Source organism: Pongo pygmaeus, chromosome 3 (genome assembly GCF_028885625.2).
Source record: "Pongo pygmaeus isolate AG05252 chromosome 3, NHGRI_mPonPyg2-v2.0_pri, whole genome shotgun sequence".
NCBI classification, from domain to species: Eukaryota; Metazoa; Chordata; class Mammalia; order Primates; family Hominidae; genus Pongo; species Pongo pygmaeus.
In genome coordinates, this window is record NC_072376.2 from 6,382,325 (window position 1) to 6,406,529 (window position 24,205).

Here is a 24,205-nt window from a genome sequence, read left to right on the forward strand (position 1 = left end):
TCCAGCACCCCAAAAGGCAAAAATCACAATGTCTGGCACCCAGTAAAAAATTGCTAGCCATGCAATGAAGCAGGAAAATGCAAATCATAATGAAGGAAAAGTCAATCAGTTAAGACTGATCCAGAATTGACACAGATGTTAAAATTAGCAGACAAGGTCATCAAAACACTTATTATAATCATGTTCTGTATGTTCTAAAAGCTAGAGGAAAGATTGGACATACCATCAACATGGAGGATATAGAAAAGACATAAATCAAACTACTACAGATGAAAATTACAATGTATAATATGAAAAACACACTGGATAGGATTAACAGCAGAGAGGACATTGCTGAACAAAAGATTAGCTAACTTGAAGACAGCAATAGAAACTATCCAAAAAGAAATATAGACAGTAAAAAGATAAAAAAAGAACAAAAATTTTAAAAAGAAACAGAGACTTTCTCATTGAGTTGTGAGACAACTTTAAGAGGCCTAATATATGTATAACTGGAGTTTCTGAAAGAGAGAAGAGGAAGGGACAGAAAAATATCTGAAGAAATAATAGCTGGCAAATTTCCAAATTCGATGAACGTGGTACACCCACAGATACAAGAATTTCATTGCCCTGCAAGCACAATAAAAATGGGAAAAAAACCACACTAAGGCACATTATAATTAAATTGCCCAAAATAATAAAGAGAAAATCTTAGAAGTCGCCAGAGAAAGGTGTGGGGTGGGGAAAAGCATGTTATATGCAGAGCAGCAAAGATATAGATTACAGCAAATTTCCCTAGAAAATAATGCAAGTGAGAAGGCAGTGGAACAATATCCTCAAAGCATGAAATTTAAAAAAGTAGTCAGCCTAGAGTTCATACCCAGAAAATAATCTTTCAAGAATAAAAGCAAAATAGACTTCTCAGACATAACAGCTTAAAGAATTCATCACTAGCAGGCCTGTAGTACAAGAAATGTTAAAGGATGTGCTTCAAACAGAATGAAGGTGATACTAGATGGAAATATGGATCTATGCAAAGGATCAAAGAGCATAATAGTAACTACATAGGTCAGATATGATATTTTCTCTTATTATTTTAATCCCTTTAAAGTATAATTGGCTCTTGACACAAAATAATAACCATGTAGTGTGAGGTTTATAACATATATAAAAGTAAACTGTATAATAGCAAAAAGGCTGAGAGAGGAGAATAGAAGTATGCTATTATAAGTAAGTATAAGTATCCTAAACTATATTTGACATGCTATAATATCACTTGAAGGTAGACTGTGATAAGTTAAAGATGTATACTATAAACCTTAAAATAACTACTAAAACAATAAGAGTTATAGCTAAGAAGCCAGAAAGTAGATAGAATGGAATCATTGAAGAATGCTTAACTAATCCCAAAGAAGACAGAAAAGGAGAAAGAAGGGAACAAAGGAAAATGGAATAAATGGAAAATGAATATCAAGATGAGAGATATAAACCTAATCATACCAATAATCATATTGAGCAGCCATGGTCTAAATATCCCAATAAAAAGACATCAGATTGGATGAAAAGGCAAGACCCAAATATATGCTGCCTACATGCAACCCACTTTAAATATAAAGACAAGAGTTAAAAGTAAAACAATGAAAAAGATATATTGTGTTAACTAACACTAATCAAAGGAAAGCTGTAGTGCCTATATTAATCTCAAAGTAGATCTCACAGTAAAGAATATTACCAGATTAAATAAAGTAATTTCATAATGATAAAGGGAACAGTTAATTAAAAGGGTATGACAATCTTAATGTTTATGCACCTAATCAGAGACATGAAGCAAAAATGATAGAACTGCAAGAAGCAATAGGTGAATCTACAATTATACTTGGAGATTTCAATAACCTTCTTTTACTAATTGATGAAACATGTAAACAAAAAATGTGTAAGAAAATAGAAGATATGAACAACATTATCAACCAACTGGACCTGGCTTATATTTGTAGAAAATGCTACCCAACAACAGCAGAATAAACGTTCAAGTACACACCACAGAACATTCATCAAAATAGGCCATATTCTGGCCACGAAACAAGTCTCAATAAATGTAAAGGGACTCAAGTCACAAAAAGTATGTTCTGTCATAATAGAATTAAATTAGAAATCAATAACAGAAAGAGCTCTGGAAAATCTCCAAATATTTGGAAACAATGAAACACACTTATATAACCCATGTGTCCAAGGAGAAATCAAAAGGGAAATTAGAAAGTATTTTTATGTGAATGAAGATGAAAACACAATGTATCAAAATCTATGAGATGTCGCTAAAACAATACTTAGAGGGAAATTTACAGCACTAAACATGTATATTGGAATAGAAGAAAGTTCCTAATCAATGGCCTTGAGTTCCACTTTAAGAAACTAGAAAAAGAAGAATAAATTAAACCCAAAGTAAGCAGAAGAGAGGAAATAGTAAAGACCAGAAGAGAAATTGGCTAAATATAAAATAAAAACAATAGAGAAAATAAATTAATCCCAAAGTTGGTTATTTATTGATTAAAAAGTTATCTAAGATTTTTATCAATAAAATTGATAAACCTCTTGCCAGACTGACCAGGACAATAAGAGAGAAGACAAAATTGCCAGTATCAAGAATGAGAAGGTGACATCAGTATATATTCAGCAGTCATTAAAATAATAATAAGGGAAGATAATGAACAACTTTTTGCTAATAAATTCAACAACTTAGAGGGAATGGGTAAATTCCTGGAAAGACACAAACTATCAAAGCTTACTGAAGAAGAAATAGATATCCTGAGTAGTCCTATAACTATTGAGTAAATTGAATTTACAATTTAAAACCTTTCCACAAAGAAAACTCCAGGCCCAGATGACTTTAGTGATGACTTTCAGTAAACATTTAAGGCGGGAATAATACTAATTCTACATAAACTCTTCCAAAAATTTGAGAAGAGAACACTTTCCAAATCATTTTGTGGGGCAGAGTTACCTTGATCTCAAAACCAGGCAGACATTATGAAAAAAGAAAACTACGGACCAATATCAATAGTCCTCATGTACATGAATTTAAAAATTATTAGCAAATTCATTCTAACAATACACAAAGGATAATACATCATAGCCAAGTGGGTTTATCCCAGGAATGCATGGTAGGTTTCACTTTCAAAAATTATCAATGTAATTTACCATATTAACAATCTATAAAAACCTATGCTATCATCTCAATAAACACAAAAAGGATTTCACAAAACCAACCTTTATTCTCAATAAAACTGATAAAACCTCTCAAAAAACTAGGAATAGAAGTGAAGTTCCTCTACTTGATAAAGAGCATCTATGAGAAAAACCTACAGGCTAAACGAAAGATTGAATGCTTTCTCCCTAAGATCAGGAGAAGGCAAAAATGTCTACTCTCAGCATACATTCTTCTGGAAGTTATAGTTAGTGCAATAAAACAAGAAAGAGGAAAAAAGATGTTCAGATTAGAAAGGAAGAAGTAAAACTGTCTTTATTCACAGATGACATGATTATCTATGTAGAAAATCCAAAGGTATCTACAAAAAAGCTACCAGAGTTAATAAATGAGTTTAACAAGTTTGCAAGGCACAAGATGAATCAGAATAGAAACTTAAAAACTACCAGTTATAATATGAGGTAGGGAGGAATACATCTGACAAAAGACATGAAAGACTTATGCACTGAAAATTATAAAACATTGATGACAGAAACTAAAGAAGACCTAAATGAGTGGAGAGATATACTATGTTAGTGGATTGGAAGACTCAATATTGTTAAGATGGCAGTTCTCCCCAAATTGATCTGAAATTCAACACGGTGTAAACAATATCTGAACAGTTTTTTTTTTAGAAACTGAAAAACTTATTCTAAAATTCATATAGAAACACAAAGGATCTAGGATAGCCAAAACAACTTTGAAATAAAAGAACAAAGTTGGAGGACTAACACGATCTGATTTCAAGATTTATTATAAAGCTTCAGTAATGGGTACAAGTGATACTGGTGTCAAGATAGAGTAACAGATCAAGGGAATGTAATGCAGAGTCCAGAAATAGATGCATGCATATATGGCAGCTGACATAGCTGATTTTGAATAGAGACTCAAATGCGCTTTAGTGGAGAATATTTAGATAATGGGTGCTAAAACAATTGTATATGTGTAGAAAATGAACTTCAATCCATATTTTGTACCATATACACATATTAATTCAAAATGGATCATAGATCTCAATATAAACCCTAAACTTATAAAACTTCTAGAAGAGGAGGTAAAGAATTTTTTCTTAAAGGACCAGATAGTAAGTATTTTAGGCTTGTGGGCCATATGGACTCTTGTAATGATAGAACTCTGCTATTGTAGTATGAAAGAAGCCATAGAAAATACATGAATAGATATGGCTGTATTTTAGTAAAACTTTATATATAAAAATAGGCAGCTGGTCTGCAAGCTGTAGTTTACCAATCCCTGTTGTTGAAGAAAACAGTGTAAAAACCTTTGTGACCTTCAGTTAGTCAAAAATATCTTAGATATGACACTGAAAGCAGGCTGCATAAAATTAAAAATTAATACATTGGGCCTCATCAAAATTAAAAAATCTCCTTTTTGAAAGACACTTAAGAGAATGAAAAGACAAGCCCTAGACTGACAGAAATTCTCTGCAAAGCATGTATCTGATAAATGGCTTGTATCTAGAATATATAAAGGATTCTCAAAACTCAATAGTAAGAAGACAAACAACCCAATTAATAAGTGGACAAAATGTCTGAACAGACATTTCACCAAAAATGATATACAGATGGCAAATAAGCACACAAAAAGATGAGCAACATCATTAGTCACGGGGGTAATGCAAATTGAAACTACAATGAGATACTATTACATAACTGGTAGAATGGCTATCATTAAAAAGGCTGACTATACCTTTTTAGTATGGTGAGGATATGGAGAAACTGGAACTCTTATATACTGCTGATGGGAACGTAAAATGATATAACCACTTTGGAAACTGTTTGGAATATGATCTCTATAATAACACAAACTATTCTATAAAAACATAAAAAGTGAAAGTTCTTCAACTTATTTTATGATGTTAGTACAAACTTGCTAGAAAATTGCAAGAAATGAAAATTATTAATCAATATGACTTCTAAACATAGGTGCAAAACTCAAATAAAAAATATCAGCAAAACAAATATGGCTCTATCTATCGTCTATCTATCTGTCTGTCTGTCTGTCTGTCTATCTATCTATCTATCCATTTATCTATCAGTCATCTAATTACCATGTGAGGTTCACCCTAGGAATGTCAGGATAGTTAAAGACAAAAAATGTTAACTTAATTCACTTCTTTAATAGATTAAAGGCAAAAGTCATATTATCTTATTAATAGATACCACAAAACAAAGCAAGCAGTCAAACAAAAATCATCCACATTAGACAAATTTTAATGCTTATTCTAAGGAAATGCTCTCAGAAAACTAGGAAAGGAATTTACTCGACCTGAGAAAGGGTATCTATCAAAACCTGATCGCAAACATCATTTTTCATGATGAAACTTTGAAAGCATTGCTAGAACTAAGACAAAGAAACCTTCTACCACCACTGCTGTTCGATACTGCCTTGCATTGGAACCAACTGGACTAGACAGCAAGTGGGTTAAGAACAGCAAGGAAAAGCCAAAATTGTGTTTAATTGCAGATGACATAATTGTCTACATAGAAAATCCAAGAGAATCTGCTCTCAAATTATTAGAAGCATGTGACAGTTCAACAAAATTGCTGGACACAAGACAACATAGTGAAATCAATAGCCTTCCTACTGAACAACAGTACCAATTAGAATATATAAGAAGGGGCAAATCCTATTTACAGTAGCAGTAAAATCTATAAGACACTTAAGAGAAAATCTAACAAAAGATGTACCAGCCCTTTTGGAGGTCGTATAGGAGAGTGGTTCAATGGTTCACAGCAGAGGATCCCAATCCAGATTGTCTGGCTTCAGGTCATGGCCCTACTGCTTCCTGGCTTGGGAAAATTACTTGATCACTTGGTGCCTCAGTTTCCTCATTTGTACAAGGGAGATAATAATAATATTCACCCCACAGGGAAGCTGGGAAGATTAATTGAGTTTACAAATATAAGGTGTTTAGAACAGTAGTTGGCACATATTAACTTCTATATAAATGGCTGTTATTGTTATGAAGAAAATTATAAAATTTAATTGAAGGACATGAAAGAAGGTCTGAATAAATACAGAGATAGACCATATCCATTGATGGGATGATTCAATATCAGAAAGATGTCCATTTTTTCCTGGTTAATTATAAGCTAATTGAAGTTTCAGTGAAAATCCCAACAGGATTTCCTTTTTACTTTTTTCTTTTTATTTTTGAGACAGAGTCTCGCTCTGTCACCCAGGCTGGAGTGCAGTGGTGTGATCTCGGCTCACTGCATCCTCCACCTCCCAGCTTCAAGCTATTCTTCTACCTCAGCCTCCCGAGTAGCTGGGACTACGGGCACGTGCCACCATGCCTGGCTGATTTTTGTATTTTTAGTAGAGACGGGGTCTCATCATGTTGACCAGGCTTGCCTCGAACTCCTGACCTCAGGTGATCCACTTGCCTCAGCCTCCCAAAGTGTTGGGATTACAGGCGTGAGTCACCATGCCGGGCCCCGACAGGATTTTCAATGGGATCTGAAAAACTGAAAATTTGCATAGGAAAAACAAAAGTCCGAGAAGAACCAAGACAATTTTGATGAAAGGCAAAGACTGTGCCATTTGACCTACTTGACACTGTCTTGTTATACAGCTGTCTCTCTAAGGCAGGGTAGTACTGCTACATGGGCCAGAAAGAAAGACCAATGGAACAGAATAGAGAGTCCAGAAATAGAGGCACATGTATATGGGAACTTGGTATAGAAAAGAAGTGGCATTTTAAATCAGTGGGAAAAGGATGGACTATTCAATGAATGATTTGGATATTATTTTCTTCATATGGAAAAAGTATGTAATTTGATCACTGCCTCACCCCAAACAGAAAAGCATACTGTAAATGAGGTAAATATACGTCCTAAAACATAAAGGAAGGACATTCTGTTCACTACCTTTATAACTCAGCAGGTAGACAAGTATTGGTAAAACAGAACACAAAAGGCAAAATGCTTAAAAGATAAATATTGATACATTTCCTACATCAAAATGAATGACTTCTGTAGGACAAGAGTACCATAAACAAAGTTAAGACAAAAGCAGCAAATTAGAAGAGAATATTTGCCACATAGAAACAGACAGAGGATAGGTTTGCAACACATATAAACAGCAGAGGATACAATTATATCAAAAGCTCTGGGAAGCCAGTAAGGAGAAAGTCACACAATCCAATGGAGACATGGGCAATGGGAAAAGACAGGCAGTTCATCAAAGAGGAAATTCAAATGGCCAAGTGGAAAGATTCCCAAACACTAGGAATCAGGAAATGCAAAGTAAGCAATCATCACATACCCGTTCACCCATCAACTTCACATGAATTTAAGTCTATTCCAAGTGTCACTTGAGAATGTGATACACTGCTGTAGGAGTGTAAATTGCTTCTCTATTTGGCAACGAGTAGGAAGTTAAATATGTATATATTCCAGTATGCATGACCCAGAAGGAATGTCACCAGTATGACTCAGTAGTCTCGCCCTCCACCTGTCCATCCTAGGAAACCTTTGCACTGCAGGCTATGAGAAACTAAGTAAAAGGATGTACCTGCAGTGTTGTTTGAAATCCAAAAAGGTTAGAAACAACCTAAATATTATCTGGGTGGGTGGAGAGCAGGTAGAAGAAATAATACATTAATTTTACGCTGGTAAATATTTAACAAACTGCTATCCAGGAAAAAAAGCCTTAATTTGTAGAATTTGCCAATTTCTGGGATGTAAATACTCTGCCATGGCTGATTTCTAGCTACCATCATGACATCATCAAACACAGAGTTGGGAAAAGATATGCATGATCAGCTCTTGCGAGAAGGTTCTTGGAGCAAGCTCCGGCACACCATTGATTGTTTTCTGCCAGCATGCAAGATCAATGAAGAAACAAGGGTAGAGCTGAAAACATAATGCTTAGGGAAAAAAGCAGTTTGTAGTATGGTGTGATCAATATGATCATGTTTATATAAATTTCTAAATTACATAAAATGATACAATGCATGTAGGTATGTTAAGGAATAGAACATAAATAGGAAGAAAGCACTACTTTGGAGATAGTGTTTGCCTCTGGAAAGAGAAAGGAAAGATGAGGACTAGGAAGGGAGGTAAAGGAACTTCAGCTGTATCTCTGTGGTCTCATTTTTCAAATAAAAAGAACTGAAGCAAAGCTGGGCACTTTGGCTTGTGTGTGTAGTCCCAGCTACTTCAGTGGCTGAGGTGAGAGGATTGCTTGAGTCCAGGAATTAAGAGACCAGCCTGGGCAACATAGTGAGACCCTGTGTCTACAATAAATAAAATAAAAGTAAAAAAGAAAGCTGAAGTGAATATGTCCATACTAATATTGATTCCTTTTGAATCAATATTTAAAAGGTCGGGGATTGTAATAATACATTTTAGTCATTTAAAATATGTCACTAAAACAAATAAAATACAAAAAAAAAGGTCTGATCATGATTATGTAAAAACAAAACTCTACCTTGAAAAGGTCCTGGGATAACACACTCTAAAGGGTTTCTGGCAATTATATTTGGACTCAGGACTATAACTTTTATATTTTCCTTTATTTCCAAATTTTCTGTTACAAGCAAGTGTTACTTGTGCAGGGGCAGAAATTCACTAACCTTGAGGGTGTTGGGCTGGATTATGGCTCTGGCCCTTCCACACAGACTTCGTCTTCATTTGCTGGGTCTTGGCATTATCTCAGAATTCCAAGACATTCTCTCTCCGTCCAGAGGCATGGCGACCTGGGCTGTGGGTGGGGTGGGCGGGCTTTCGTCTTATCATTTCACTGGAGGAAAGATCCATTGCGGCACTGTTTTGCCCAGCCTCTACGAGGTTCAAAGTGGTGGAACAAGTCAAGAGAGCCACCTAGAAGCTTGGTCCTGGGACCTGGGTGGTCGTGGAGGGGAATGCTGGCAGAGAAGCAGCTAGGTTAGTACAGCTAGCTGCTGTATTATACCAGTGGTATATGGGCTGACTATACCAGCCCTGGAATCACAGACCTGGGTACATCTCCGGATTGCCACTTAGGAGCTGAGTAACTTGGGAGAAAGGTGCTGTTTGTTCATTTGTAAAGTGGGTCCTGTGGTTGGCTGTATTATAGTGCAACGTATTGTGCAGCCCCATCCTGGAGGGAGACTGTATTTGTATGCTCCGCTGAGGTCACGTGGCCATGTGACCCGCAGTGCCCTCCCTGCCCTTACTGAACTTGCATGTGGTAGTTTTGTGACTTGTTTGGGCCAGTGACGCTGTAGAGTGAGCTCACCGCCCCTGTCTCTCTCTATTACCTCTGCACAAACCCAGCCATGTGCAGCTCCAGCAGCCGGGGTCCTGGGAAGAAGATAACAGGGGTCAGAGCTGTAGCCCACTCGAGATGGACATGCAGCATGAGTGAGAAATAGCCTTGAAGCCGCTGCGTTTTGGAGGGTCATTCATGGCTGTGGTCTTCTAGTTCATTCCGGCTGAGGCAGGGCTGTCATGTGTTGAGGACAGAATGAAGTCACCTATGTGAAGTGCTCAGCCACCAGCTGGCAAAGGGGGAGGTAGCAGGCAGGTAGATGAGGATGTGCTGCTGTTACCAACAACCCACAACTCTCAGTGACAAAACACATCACATGGGTGTTTCTCACTCACTCAGCACATCGAACAGGGGCCCTGTTATTTGTACTCAATTAAGGACTTGGGCTGATGGACAATCTATCTTGATGAGTGCTTTTCCAAGATCCTGAGTCAGGGAAAAAAAGAATTTGTCAAACCCTACAGCGGCCACTGAAGCTGCACTCAGAACAGACGCTAGTCACTCACCTCACCTTGTACTCTGCAAAGCAAGTCTCATGACTACACCTAATATTAAAAGGGATGGGAAAGTGCAAATCTACCGCAGGCACAGAAGGAGGCGAGAAGCAGGATGTGTGTGGTCAGCACATAATGACCTCCCCTGTGGCCATTCAATAAATGCTAGCCGCTGCTAGAGTCACCATTAATCATGGCATTTAGGCTAATTCCAAATGGAGAAAAGGTGAGACGTAGGGATGGCATTGTCGGTGGGAGCATGAGTGTGTGCAGATGTAGAGTCTGGGAGGGGCAGCTATCCAGGGAAGAAGCAACGGGGCACACAGGGAGTTGGCTGGAGACGCAGTTGGGGCCAGACTGTGAAGACCTTTGAGCTGAGATGTTGTCATATGGAGCTGGGAGCCTGGAAACATCTGAACCAGGAAAGGGAACATGGGCCACATGAGGGAGGGGTGAGGCTCTGAATTCTGGCGGAGTGAGGAGGCTGGCTCGAGGAGGGGAAGGGCTGGAGAGGTCTGTGTGAGTGCACGTCGACAGGGCTGGAAGGAGGACAGGCTCTGGGGGGTGACGGCGTGGGAGTAGGGATGACTCCAGTGCATCCTAAGTGCAGACGAAGAGGAGTCCAGTTCCAGTATTTTTTTTTTTTTGAGATGGAGTCTTGCTCTGTCGCCCAGGCTGGAGTGGAGTGCAGTGGCGCGATCTCGGCTCACTGCAAGCTCCGCCTCCCAGGTTCACACCTTTCTCCTGCCTCAGCCTCCTGAGTAGTCGGGACTACAAGCGCCCACCACCACGCCCGGCTAATTTTTTGTATTTTTAGTACAGACAGGGTTTCACCGTGTTAGCCAGGATGGTCTCGATCTCCTGACCTTGTGATCCGCCCGCCTTGGCCTCTCAAAGTGCTGGGATTACAGGTGTGAGGCACTGCGCCCGGACTCCAGTTTTAAGAGAGGATGCTGGGTTTGGCGTTAGAGGTGATGAATAGCTAGAATCAAAATGACAATACCTCATTTAAGGAGGTTGTGGATCAACAGGGACAATCTTCTGTTACCTCTTTGGTAAACTGGTTGACATCCATGACTAAAGCTAAACAAACAGACCCTATCACTTGGCAATTCCTAGAATTTTTTTTTTTTTAAGAGAATCTTGCTGTGTGGCCCAGGCTGGAGTGCAGTGTGGCACCATCTTGGCTCACTGCAACCTCTGTCTCCAAGGCTCAAGTGATCCTCAGCATCCCTAGTAGGTGGGACTACAAGCATGCACCACCATGCCTGGCTAATTTTTGTATTTTTTTTAGTAGAGACAGGGTCTCCCATGTTGCCCCGGCTGGTCTTGAACTCCTGGGCTCAAGCAATCTGCCTGCCTCAGCCTCCCAAAGTGCTGGTGATACGAGCCGCTGCACCCAGCCAGTTCCCAGAATTGTGTACACACAAACGCTGAGCCACAGAAGTGTTGTTCATAATTAGCCTCCACACTGAACAAACAACCTACGTGCCTAATAACAGTGGGGTCAGCTGCAGTGTATTTCTACCATAGAATATTATACAACCATGAAAAATGAATAAATTACAGCTACATATATATAAATAACATGAGTGCCTCTCAGAAAAAAAAAACATTGTGCAAATGAAAGCAGTTATGAAAACATTTCTACCTTACAATTCTACTAGTAAACTAGTAAAACTACAGTGTTAAAAGTCAAGATGGGGGTTATCTTTGGGGTGGTGTCTTAGTCAGTTTGGACTGCTAGAACAAAAATACTGTAGCCTGGATGGCATAAACCGCAATCTATTTCTCACAGTAATGGAGGCTGGGAAGTCCAAGGTTGAAGTGCTGGCAGATCCTGTGTCTGATGAGGGCTTCCTGATTTGTGGATAGCCAACTTCTTGTTGTGTCCTCATATGACAGAGAGAGAGAGGGAGAGGGACAGAGAGGAGAAGCAAACTCTCTCACATCTCTTCTTATAAGGGTGCTAATCCCATTATGAGGGCCCCACCCTTGGGACCTAATGACCTCTTGAAGACCCCACCTCCTAAAACCATCACATTAGGGGACAGGATTTCAATATATGAATTTTGGGAGTCAACAGCTGTTCAGTCCATGGAAGTGGAGAGAGAGGGGAGTGAGGGAGGCCTCGAGAGGTGGCTAGCGCCCTTTCCTGACTTGGTGGTTAGATGAGTGTTTACTTTGTGGTCGTTCTTCAAGCTGAACAGTTAACTTTTGTGCAGTCGGCTTGGGCTGCCATAATTAACAAGATAGGATAGGTGGTGTAAACAACAGAAATGTACTTCCTCCCAGTTCTGGAGGCTGGAAAGTCCAACATCAAGGTTCTGGCCAATCTGGTTCATGGTGAGGCCCCTTCCTGGTTTGCAGGCGGCCACTGTCTCGCCATGTGCCCCCGTGAGCACCTGGGGAGAGAGTGGGCAAGCTCTTTGGTCTCTTCCTATAAGGGCACTAATCTCTCCACGAAGACCCCACCCTCATGGCCTTGTCTAACCCAAATCTCCCAAAGGCCCCACCTGCAAACGTCATCACATTGGGGGTTAGGGCTTCAGCCTGTGCACTTGAGGGGATGTGGTGCGGTGCGCTTTTCATGCATGTTCTCTCTGTCAGTTACAACAAGTTGGGGGCACAGAAGCACAGGGAGACACAGCCTGGTGGGGCCGTCAGAAGGAGTGGAGCATGTAAACCTGCTGAGAAGTGGCAGCGGCAGCGGGAGGTGGTGCCACTGAAGTAAAGGGAAGCGCGTGGTCCACAGGGTGAGACTCATGAGAGCTCAGCATAGAGAGAGGCCAGCATGTGTCCACTGGTTCCAGGAACAGGAAAATCATTCTCATGCCCTCTGACACAAGTTTCTTTTCTGGGGTGGGATGGATGGCAAGAAGCCAGTTTGGAGGGCAGTAAGTGAGGAGATGGCGAGTATAGATGTGCCCTTTGGGCACTGTGGTTGTGAATGGCAGAAATGCAGTGTGCTGGTGGCTGCAGGGACATGGAGTGAGGACAGCTTTTGAATGTGGAAGAGACCCAAGCAGGCTTACGCTGTGAGAAGCATCTGGAGAGATGCTGACAAACTTCACCTTATTGAGCTGTCCTCTACACTCACCTTTATAAAATGGCACCTCCTCCTCCCCGTTCCTCTCCATCTCCATCTCCATCCCCGCCTTCATCTCCATCTCCATCCCCATCTCCATCCCCGTTCATCTCCATCTCCATCCCTGCCTTCTCTGCACCAGTCATGGCCCACACAGTACATGCTCACTTTCTGCTGTCCATCTCACCCCACTGGGAGGCCAGCTCCATGGGAGCAGAGCATTTCTCTATTCTGTCTTCCACACTACCCTAGTGCTGGGAACATGCCTGCACATAGTAGATGCTCAATAAACATTCCTCATGAATGAATGAAAGGACAGAGAGGAGTCTGTACACAGAGGCTGGGGGTGGCAGGATCTGGAGCTCAGGCTCTGTCAGCAGGGGCAGGGCTGTGTACGGATACAGATGAGGAAGCAGCAGACTGTGTGATTGAGTGGGGGTGAGGGGTGGGCAGGGGGCTGAGGGAGAGTCCTTGGTTGTGCTGGAGGGGGAGGGCTTCCAGGAAATGGAGGAGACAGTGTGGAGGAGCCCAGACACTGCTTGTGGTGGGGGTGGGGCAGGATGGGGTGGTGAGGGGTGAGGAGGGGATGGATGCAAGCCTTGAGGCCCAGTCAGGTTGGAAAGACCACCCACTGCAGGGTCCCCAGCATGGCTCAGAAGCTGAGGAAAGGGATGATGTACTGTGTCAGGCCAGAGTGCAGTTGTTTTCATTGCAGTCCAGGACATCCCGGGAGATGAGGCTGATGCCAGCATAGGGTGGGTGTTTTGGCAGGATTGACAGATGGGGAGAGGGGACTTCTCCATGATCAGAGAGGGAGGCTGAGGAACATGCGGGAGGGTGAGCCTCAGCGTGATAACAAGAGAGCTCCCAGGAGGCCTGACCCCTGCTGAGCAGGACTGCCCACCCTAACCCAGTGAGGCCACTCCTGCCATCACATCCACTTTACAGATGAGGTTGTGCCTGGGCCCCCTTGTGGTCAGAACTTGAACCCAGCCTGTCTTTCTCCCACCATAGCCATTTTGCTGGCCCCAGCTAGAGAGGTGAGGGGGTGTGGACAGAGAGTGGGGGGCTGGGCTTAGGATGTGAGGTGGGGGGCATGTGAGCAGACAGGTGTGAGAGAGAGAGGAGAACATGCCAGGTGGGTGGGGGCCAATGTGGGTGTCAGTCACTTTCCTATGGGGTAGAAAGTGACATAGAACAAGCACATCCTTCTGGCCCTTGCATGGGCCTTGAATGGAGTCCGCACAGCTGGGAGATTTTGGCTTGTTCCACAGTGAAAAGGTGGAGGCTGGGACAGGGCAGGACACTTGCCAACGCAGGTGCTGGCAGGGCCCCAGGGCCTCTCCCCAGGCCAGCTCTTGCATGACACCCTGCAGAGTGCTGGTGGGGCTGCTGGGGGGCTTTCTTCTCCTCATAGGTCCATTCTGGGGATTTCAAAGGCACGAAAGCTATAGCTTCAAAAACTCCCTCTCAGTCTCCAAGAAACCTGAGATGGCATCACCTTCCCTCGTCTTTCCCACAGCCCCAGTCTCCCTGCCCCAACACCTTTGGACTCTCCTACCTCCACTGCTGTTTGGGGAGCTGTCTGGAGTTCCCCCAAAACCATTTGAAACAAGTGGAGGCCATTACAGACCAGCCCCCACCTGGAGCATAGCTCCACTAATGCCTTAGACCCAAGAGCCCCTGCAGCCTTGGTTACCCCACTGCACTTACCCCTCCCAGGCAAGCCACAGAGTCCCTCCCTTTCCAAGAAGGCTCTGTTGAGCTCCTAGGGAGGCCTAATGGTTCCTCACCCACACTTCTGAATCCCCACTGGGGCTTGTGCCCCGTGCAGGGGACTTTGATTCATTAGGCGGTGGGTCACGGTGGAGGAGGTGGCAGCTTGGCAAAACAGGAGGCAAATATTTTTTGAGGGCCCACTATGTGCTAGGCTGATGACCAGAGGGAGGTTCCTGTTTGGCAGAGCCCTGGGTTTGGAGGGGAGGGTGGGGAGGGAGGGAAGGGAGGAGGGGGATGCATTTTCCAGCCTGGTTTTGGATGTACGTAGCTCTGTGTTTCTTTAACTTTCTCACTGATCAGGAGAGGTGGGCATGAGGAGAGATCTCAGAGCCCTGCCTGGGGGAGGCCCAATCACCCCTCCAGCCATTTCATCCAGTTTTGCCTTGTCGGGTGCTGGACCCCCTCCACCAGCTTCTTCACATGTACTTAATGCTCCCAACGGGCCCCAGAACTTGCGCGACCCACCCTCTTCTACTAATGAAGGGGGCCAGTGTCCTTCCCCTTCCCCGAGTCCCCATTCTTCAAGTGCGCCCTCTTGAACTGCGACCCCACTCCTTCCTTCCCAGTCCTTTCTGCCTTCTGCCTGCGAGGCTACCCTCCTCCTGTCCCCTTCCCAGCACCCCCGCTCTTGGCCTTCACTCCCATAACTGGAGCACCTGGGCACCCAAGGTACCCTCCCCCCAAGCTCAGCTGATCACCCTCTCCCCGCAAGCCGGCGGTCTCCTTCCTCCCTCCCCCGTGACGCACCTAGCACCAAGGTGCCCACCGCGAGGGCCCGAGCACGGCGGTGCAGCCTCGGCTTGGGCGCCGGCTCCACCTGCAGGGCCGCGGGGGCGGAGAGCGGGCGGCGCGAGGGAGGGGCCTGCGGCAGCAGCGGCGGCGGCGGCGGCGGCGGCGGCGGCGGCGGCGGCGGCCCCAGCCCGCGCAGCCCGGCTCGGCCCCGGCTTGGTCGGCGCAGCGCAGCGCAGCGCCGCGCGCGTCCCCTCGCCGCCGTCGCCGCAGCCAGGCGCACAGGCACCAGGCCCCGCCGCCGGGCGCACAGACGCAGCGCGCACGGGCCGGCCGGGATGCGCGCCTGGGCCCCGGCCCGCCCGAACCCGCGGCCGCCGCCCGCCCGCCGCGCGCTAGCTTGACCGCGGCTCCCGCCCCCGGCCGCCCCCGCCCGTCCCCCTGCCGCGATGCCCTCCCTTCGGGGCCCCGGCGGCCCGCGCCCCTGCTAGGCTGCGGCGGCATGGCCCGCGCGCCCGGCGCGACCTCTGCGGATTGCATCGGTGTGTGGCGGCGGGGCATGCCCAGAGCACCGGGCACGGCCTTCAATGGGCGAGGACACGGACACGCGGAAAATTAACCACAGCTTCCTGCGGGACCACAGCTATGTGACTGAAGGTAACGTACGTGTTGTCTGAGACCCCTCCGGCCGGCCGCGGCGTGGGGATGCCGTCGCACCGAATGCCCTCCGAAGGTTTGGACCGCGCGATGTGTGTCGTGTCCCCCCGCCCCACCCCACCCCACCCCACCCCATCCCACCCTGCCCGGGGCCCAGGAGGGAGGGAGCCCGAGGGTACCAGCCTCCGCTGCCCAGCGCCGGGACAGGGCAGCGCTCTCCTCCGCGCCGCCCTCCGGGAGGCAGCTTTCCTCTCCCAGGCCAGGTGGCATCCTGATTCGGCCCTGACCATAATTTTTTAAAAGGCCATGCCTGTGGCTAATCTGGTGAAGAAATCTCGGGGAAATTTAATGGTTTAAATCCTGGATTTGCCATTTCAGCCCTGCCCAAAGCCCGCAGAATTTTCTAGGCTGCCCTCTCCCTGGAGAAGAAGAGGGACCCAGGGGGGAAAAAAACATAATCCATTGCCAGATCCTCCTGGGAGGCCCGCCTGCCCGGGCCCCTCCCTGTCCTCCAGAGGCAGGGTCCCTGAGTGGGAGGGAGAAGGCGGCTGCTTTGGGGCTGGCCTTTTTATTCCTGGTGAGTTATATTGAGACAGGAGCAGCTGGGCTAACTGTCGGGATTTTCCAAAAAAGTGGGACATGCCATCCCTAACAGGCCCTGTTAAAAATCCCCTAAGTTGGCCCTACAAGCCCAACCCCCACCCTGACCCTACCCCGAGGCTGGTGGGTCAGCGTCCCTCTCTTACAGGCCTGGAACTTCCAGGGCCCCCTGCTCTGCCTGCTAGGGGAACAGTGGGGACAGCTTCCGTGCGCAGGCAGGGCCCGCGGAGTGACCCCGATGGAGGATGGGGACCGGGAGGTCTGGGCTCGGGGCCGCCTGTGCTGGAGCCCTGCCCGAGTGCGGGGACGGTCAGCCGCTAACCCACGGGCTGCCGGCCCGGCCGCAGAAGTGTGCGCGGGTTCCCCGGGTGGGTGCCCCAGTGGGAGGGGCCCTGGGCACGGGTCCCGCGGGGCAGGTGCGCGTGGGTGCCTGTGTCAGGGAGACCGAGTGGACCAGGCGGCGGAGACCGGGCTCCTGCGGCTGGGTCCGCCTCCTCGAAGCCTGGCTCTGCCGGAAATGAGGCCGAGCGGAGCCGGAGCCCCGCGGAGGCCGGGGGAGCGCGGCGCGGGCGGGCTCGGGGCGCCCTGGCCCGGGAGGCAGAGGCTGGGCGTGGGACCTGGGCGGAGGGAGGCTGCGGGGGCCGCGCCCGCTCCCGGCGGGAGAACCGCTGAGTCACGCTTCGCCGCCGGGTGTGTGCGAGAGAGGGGCAGGGCTGCCTGGGCCTCCGGCCCGGTGAGGCTCTGACCCGGCCGCGGCTTTGGGAGGCTCGGGGAGCTGAGAGCGGCCCTTTGTCGCCTGCCTCGGCGAGGCTGAGTCGGGATCAGCGTGGGTCCGGGATGTGGTTTCTGCTCGCAGCCTGCAGCGACAGAGGGTTGGAGGAAGCCGCCGGGTTGCTGGCCCGTGCCTCGGTGGCCTGGTTCGGGCCGAGAGCGGATCTTGGCAGGTTGCCCCGCTGCTCCCAGGCTCGCTGTGGTCTGGCTTCCTGGAGGAAGCCTCTGTTTGCTCATCTTTACGTTGGGGATGATGATGGGTTGGGGCGCAGGGCTCGTTGTGGGACTAGGCGTAAAAAGCGCCATGGTGGACATTTTCAAACATTAATTCCCTCTGCACCCTGCCCGTCCCCTTTTCTTTCATAAATTCACCAGCCCTCAGCAGGGGCCAGCAACGGGGACAGCACAGTTCCGGAGGTCAGAGCAGTGCTATCCAATCCTTCATCCAGACACAGATATTTACCGAGCACCTGCTGCATGCCGGGCACTGTTTTATCCCTGGGGACTGGACAAAGACTCCCTGCCCTTGTGCCGCCTATATTCTATCAGGGAGCTGTGTGACCTTGAGGTCTGTCTTCTCACCACGGCTCAGTCTCCCCATCTGTAAAATGGGAGTGAATCCTGCCTACAGGGTCTGGGGGTTTCTGTGAGGAGCAGGTGCAATGGTGATGAAGGAGCCGTTCAGAGCTATGCATTGCTAAGGTGCAGCCAAAGGATGCTGAGCACCTGTTGTGTGCTGGGACCTCATACGAAGGTTCACCTACGCCTTATCCCCACCTTTAGATGAACAAACCAAGGCCTGGCCTTGTCCCTGGTCCAGACCGAGTGCCAGTGTGTGCAAGGCATAGGGCTCAGGTGCTGCGGATGCAGAGAGCAGGATCGCAACAAGAAACAATAATAATCATTATAATAGGTAGAATTCTGGCCTCCCTAATGAAAAACACGCTTTCACACTGTTGCATCCTGACTATATTTCATGCTCAGAGCACAGGGAAGGTCACAGATTTGAATGTCAGAATGTCAGATTTGAATCATGTTAAAATCCTGCCTCTGACTTCTGACTGCTGTGTAGCCTTGGACAAGTTACTACACCTTCCTGAGCTTCACTTTCCCTTTGTAAAGGGAGAAATAATAACGACCTTTCATACAAGGTTGCTGGGATGATCAGTGATTTTGCTAATATTGAAAATGCCCAGCACAGTGCTTGGCTTGTTGGAGGCATTGAACACATGGCATTGTTATTATTTATATGCCTTGTAACTGGAAGAGCCTGTGGGCAAATAGCGGATGCTAAAATTCAGTTTGCGAAAGAACCAGGTGCACAAACTCCTGTTCTACCTGTGGTTGAGTCTACACTCCCCCACCACACCCCAGCTACTCTGATCTACCTCCTGTTCCTTGAGCAGGCCATTTTCTTTCTTGCTTCAGGGCGTTTGCACTGGCTGTTCCTCTCCCTGGAATACCCACCTCCTGCGTTTCTCACCACTGACTCTTTCTCATCCTTTGGGCCCCATGTCCAATGTCATCTTTGCCCGTGGGAGCCCTGCTTCAGTTCCTGAGTCTCTTATAAAATCTCAAACATCTTGGGAAGAGTTTAGGTTTTGTTAGTCATTCACATCTTGATGTGAATTCGTCAGAGCAGGTTGGATTTTTTTTTTTTTTTTTGTGGTGGCAGGGTTGGGGGGCTTACGCTTGACTGGGCTCAACTGCATTGAGGGTTATGGTGATGATTAGGTATATATGCAGGCCACCTGGGGGCACAGAGAACTTTGCATGAATGGGGTCAGGGTGTGGGGAGAGCAGTGCAGCAGATGGGGCCCTGGACCCTGGAGGGTGCTAGGAAGTCTCCATCTAGTTAGATATTTCTCAGGAGCTGGATACGGTTCCAGGAAGGACTCTTCCTGGCTCTGTTTTTTCTCTTTTTGCGGCAGGCCCCAGCACTTAGCTTTAGAGTGAGTTGAATAAGCATTTCCAGACTAGACTGAACTTACAAAACCCATCCATCCTTCCTTTGCTTAGCACCATTTGCCAAGCACATCCTGCCCTGGGCACGTAGTGATGACCAAGACACAGGAGCTCAGCCAAGGGGAGGTGGCTGAGGCTGACCAGGTAGATCCTGGCAGTGACTGAGTCTTTCTGGGGAGCAACAGTTACTCTCATGTGCCTGACACGTAAGGCACTTCCGGAGCACACTTTTCAGCTGAGGCCAGAGGCACAGCTTCCCCTCATTTGAGCATCTCAGCCATCACACACTGTTGGACACTCGTGGTTTTTGCATCTGCATAAAGGATGTACCCGTGTTTTCCTAACTCCCATCCCTGGATGTCCTGCGTGATTTTAGAGTAGTCTGTTTATTCCCACAGAGTTGTCCTGATTTTATAGTTGAGGAAGTGAAGGGTGCTTGGGAATTGCTAAGGTCAGCATGGGGTCCTGAGGCTGTCTGAACGCAGCAGGCAGGCAGGTTTTCCTTCATGGAATTGTCTGCAGGTTTTGAACTGGTTGTGCCCTGGATACCATCTACTTTCTGCCCAGGAAACCACACTGAAGAGGGGGTGCTGCTTGTGGGAGACTCAGCATTCAGTGAAATCTGCACCCTTATGGTGGACATTGCAGTTGATCTCCACAACAGTTAGTCTCTCTTCTCCCAAGGAGAACACATATATCCTAGTAAGAGATCTCGGGCCATAGCTGGATCTGATCAGTGCAAGGATGATCTCATTCCCCTTGCAGTGACTGGTTCCAGAATGGATGTGGGAGTCAGTTCTGGAGGTTGAGTGGAAAGTAGGGAGAACCGCAGGTAAGTTGGTCCCTGTCTTGTGATGGGAACAAGGAAACCCTGCGATGGCTGGCAGCCATCTGACACCATGAGGGGAGCAAGTCTTAGGCCAGCACTGTTGATGGCAGGGCAGAGAGTGAGTGAGATCCAGGACATTGAGGCCTGATGTCCAGCTTGCCTCTGAACTTCCAGTTACATGAGCTGGTACTTTTCCTTTTCGTTGTGCACTTTCAAGTCTCTGTTACTTGCAGCCCATAATACCCCAACTCATACAGCCCTGACTGCTTATCAAGAAAACCAGGAGGCTGATCTGTAACCCACAGCTAAGACTCAAGATACATAAAACCCAGAGGGATTTTTGTTTGCTTTCTGTTTTGAGAACCCTCTTTCATTTCACTCAAGTCAAGGTTGTCAATTTCTGGTTTTCCCTCCTCAGTCCTATTGAGGAGGTATTTTTGGCCAGATGAGAGAGCTGAAGATCTGGTGTCGGGAGATCTGGATTCCTCGTGGGTCTGACCCTGGGTCTGTAACATTGGGCAGGTCACACGGTTTCTCTGAGCCTCAGTTTATTCTTAATAAATATAATCGGTAAGTGATGATGTCTATTCTTTAGGGGCCAGAGTTAGACTAGCCCTTAGAACTGTCATCAGACTGGCTAGCCTAACTTCCACCCCAACCTATTGGGAAACTGAGGCTAAGAGGGGGGACATTAGTGGTGGTACAGAGGGAGATTAGGGAGAGTCAGCCTTTGACTTTTGAAAATCAAGATGTGGACTGTTCAGATTCTGTGTTCCTTTCGCTTCTGTTTGGAAATGCCACTTACATAAGCTTCCCTTGGGCTTCACAGTGAGTGTGGGCTCCATTTCAGTGCTGGGGTGCCCTCCATCAAATCACATCACTTTCTGAGCCTCAGTTTCCCTGCACCGCCTAGTGCCCTGGGTTGTCATGAGGCTGTAAGGAGCCAAGAGCATGTGGACTCTGAAGTTCTACACGTGTAAAAGGCAACTGCTGTCAATTTCCCCAAACTGTAGTGTAGGCCAGCTCCCACGCCCCTGCTGTAAGCAATGTGCTCGTTTCTTTTTAATCAACCCAAACTTAAAGCTTGGTGTAGTCACAGAGCAGGATTTTTCTCATTTTCTGTCTGGAAGATGAAAATCAAATTCTAATAAAATTTTTCCACTCCATCTCCTGACTGTTGTCATTTGCTACAGTTTTTAGTGTTTATCCTTAAAGCTTGCAGAGCTTAGGGATGTTTGGTAAGAAGTGTTTAGGCCTTGAGACTGGAAGAGCCGCTGTATGAAGCACTAGGCTCTATGGAGAGCGTGGTGGGGAGTAACAGAAGGACAGTGAACTCCTGCGAGTCCACCAAGCAGAGGGACATACTCGCAGCAACTGGGGTATTTCCTTCCAGTCTTTTTTTAATGCCCGTGTCTGTTTTTAATGAAAACTGTAATCTGTATCAACAATTTTGAAGGCTACTTTTCTAGTTTGGCATGAGATTATAGGAATTTTCCAGGGCTTTGCTCCAGGGCTGGCTTCATGGATATGCAACCCGTGTGGTCATCTAGGACCCCACACTCAAAAGGACCTGTGCTTGGGTTCATGCTCTGCTGTTACTATCTTGAAATTTTTAAGAATTTCACTTTGGATCCTGTGTTTTGTAAGTGAAGTCTGATGGGATGGGGGAGCCTGGGAATGAGCAGAGGGGTATGTGCGGCAGGCGAGTCTGTGGCTCCCACAGCACGCTACCCTGTGTTCACTTGAGCGTCTGAGCCCCACGCACAGTGGACAGCTCATGCACCTTCTCAGTGCGTCTGTAATTTCACAGGCAGGGGCCCTGCTTTCAACTGACGCTCCAAGGCATTGATGTTCTCATGCAGTGACTTCTAAGAAACATGAATGACGCAGGAACCCTATGGTGTCCTTTCTTAACATGTGTTACGTGCCCATATTTGCCAATTGCTGACACTGAAAATGATTACACAGAAGGGAAGGGAAAAAGAGGGCACCCATAGTTCCTTTTCCTCCTAGTCCTTCCTTGTTTATTATTGAACCAAGGGTAGAGGGTGTTGGAAGAATGTACACATACCCAAAATGAAATAAGAACAGTTAAGTTAGTTTTCTCTGCTCTGGTAAGAACAAAATCCATATGCGAAATATAACTTGTGCATTTCGGTGAGTCTACATTCCAGTTACATGCTCTTATGTTTGCATTTAAAATTGGAGGTGCACACTAGAATGGTGAGTGATGAAATGCATGCTAACAGTTTAAGCTTTTTTTTTTTTTTAAATTTCAATTGACATTAAACAGCAAATAACGCCATGACAAAATACGGAAGACATGAAAAGGCTTTGTATCTTAGTACCTTTAATGATGCTTTTCCTTTGCTTTTTGAACAAGGGGCTCTGCATTTTCATTTTTCCCTGTGCCCCACGAATTATAGGGTTAGCCCTGCTTTGCTGGAACTCTGGGTAGGGTGAGCTCCTTGGCCCCGCCTTCTACCCCCTTAGCTTTTGTGATTGGTGGAAATGGTGAGAGCCTGCCATCCATTGGGCAGCTCTTCCCTATGGGGAGGGGTTACAATATTAAACGTCCGTGCTCCTCTCTCACCCATTGGGTCCATGGGCCTCTGACTTCCAGGTTGCTCTACAGGGGAGAGGCCAACAGTTCTCTTATTTTACAAGCTAGATGTTAGAGCTACCTCTCCCCACAGGACCAAGGGGTGGGGAGGTAGAGTAGGGGTCCATAGCTCTTTTTTTTCCTACAGGTTTACCATTAATAAAGCAGATTTTTTTATTCCTGTCTTGCGGCCAATGTTTTCTGTGTAATCCCAAGTCCCAGCAAGGAAGAGGGGTGACTGGTTACCTCGGCCCCGCCCCCAAGTCACACAGTACACGTATTGACAACCATCATTTTATTGGCTGCATACTATTCCTGTGATAAATGTGTCATCATTCAGTAGTTCAATTAATCATCTCCTTATGGCTGGATATTTAGTTCCCTCCCTTCCCTCCTTCCCTCCCTCTCTCCCTCCCTCCCTTCCTTCCTTCTCTCTCTCTCTCTCTCTCTCCGCCCCCTTCTTATTTTCATAGCTAACACTGCAAGAATGAACACCATTTGTGTGTGTGAAGACCCGCTACTCCCGTTCTTCCCCCTTAACCTTGGAATGATGCTCTTCAGAAGGAATTCCACACGTGCTATTTCATATAAAGATCACGAGCATTTTTAATGTTGTTGACACACATTGGCAGATTATTCTCCAGAAAGTTTCTCTCTTTTACCACATGCTGATCAACATTAGGTAGTCTAATTTGTTTGACCTTTGCAAATATCAAAGATGAAAAATATTTGTTGTAATTCACGTCTGCATACCAATGAGGTTGAACATTTTTTCCTTTCGTTCAGCGGGTATTGGCTGATCCCTGTTATGTGCCAGGGTGATATTAGATTCTAGACATACAAAGTTGAAGAGCAAGGCTGTGTCTGCCTTGAAATGTGGACTCTCCTCTCCCAGTGTCTTGGGTGCCACTGAGGGACCTAGCTGCTTCTCAGGAGAGAGTCTGGAGCCGCTGGAGGAGTCTGCACATCCCTCAGCACCCTGGGGAGTCCTGTTAGTTACACAGGGCCTTGCAAAGACAGACATCTCACCATTAAGCCCTTGGGCAGAATGATCCACGTGGACTTTAGGATGAAATAATTACAAACCAAACACAATAGCCATTATTATGATTCACCATTTATTGGCTACGTACTATAATACTGTATGCTGCACATGAGGCTGCGTGCATCTCATTGGAGATGCCCCAAACCTGAT

The 24,205-nt window shown here is 46.4% G+C and overlaps 1 protein-coding gene across 4 annotated transcripts in view; it reads left to right on the forward strand.

Annotated features, from left to right (window-relative positions):
- PPP2R2C (protein phosphatase 2 regulatory subunit Bgamma) overlaps nucleotides 1–24,205 on the forward strand; it is a 247,451-nt gene that overhangs the window by 79,356 nt on the left and 143,890 nt on the right. Inside the window, exon 1 of one of the 4 annotated variants that reach the window (XM_054484756.2) lies at nucleotides 15,783–16,319. The exons of 2 other annotated variants lie outside the window; for them this stretch is intronic. In XM_054484756.2, coding sequence (XP_054340731.1) covers nucleotides 16,292–16,319 — 28 coding nt within the window. In that variant the 5' untranslated portion in view covers nucleotides 15,783–16,291. Of the gene's footprint in view, nucleotides 1–15,782; nucleotides 16,320–24,205 lie in introns of those variants that run through there. One more of the 4 variants, XM_054484753.2, reaches the window with a different exon arrangement.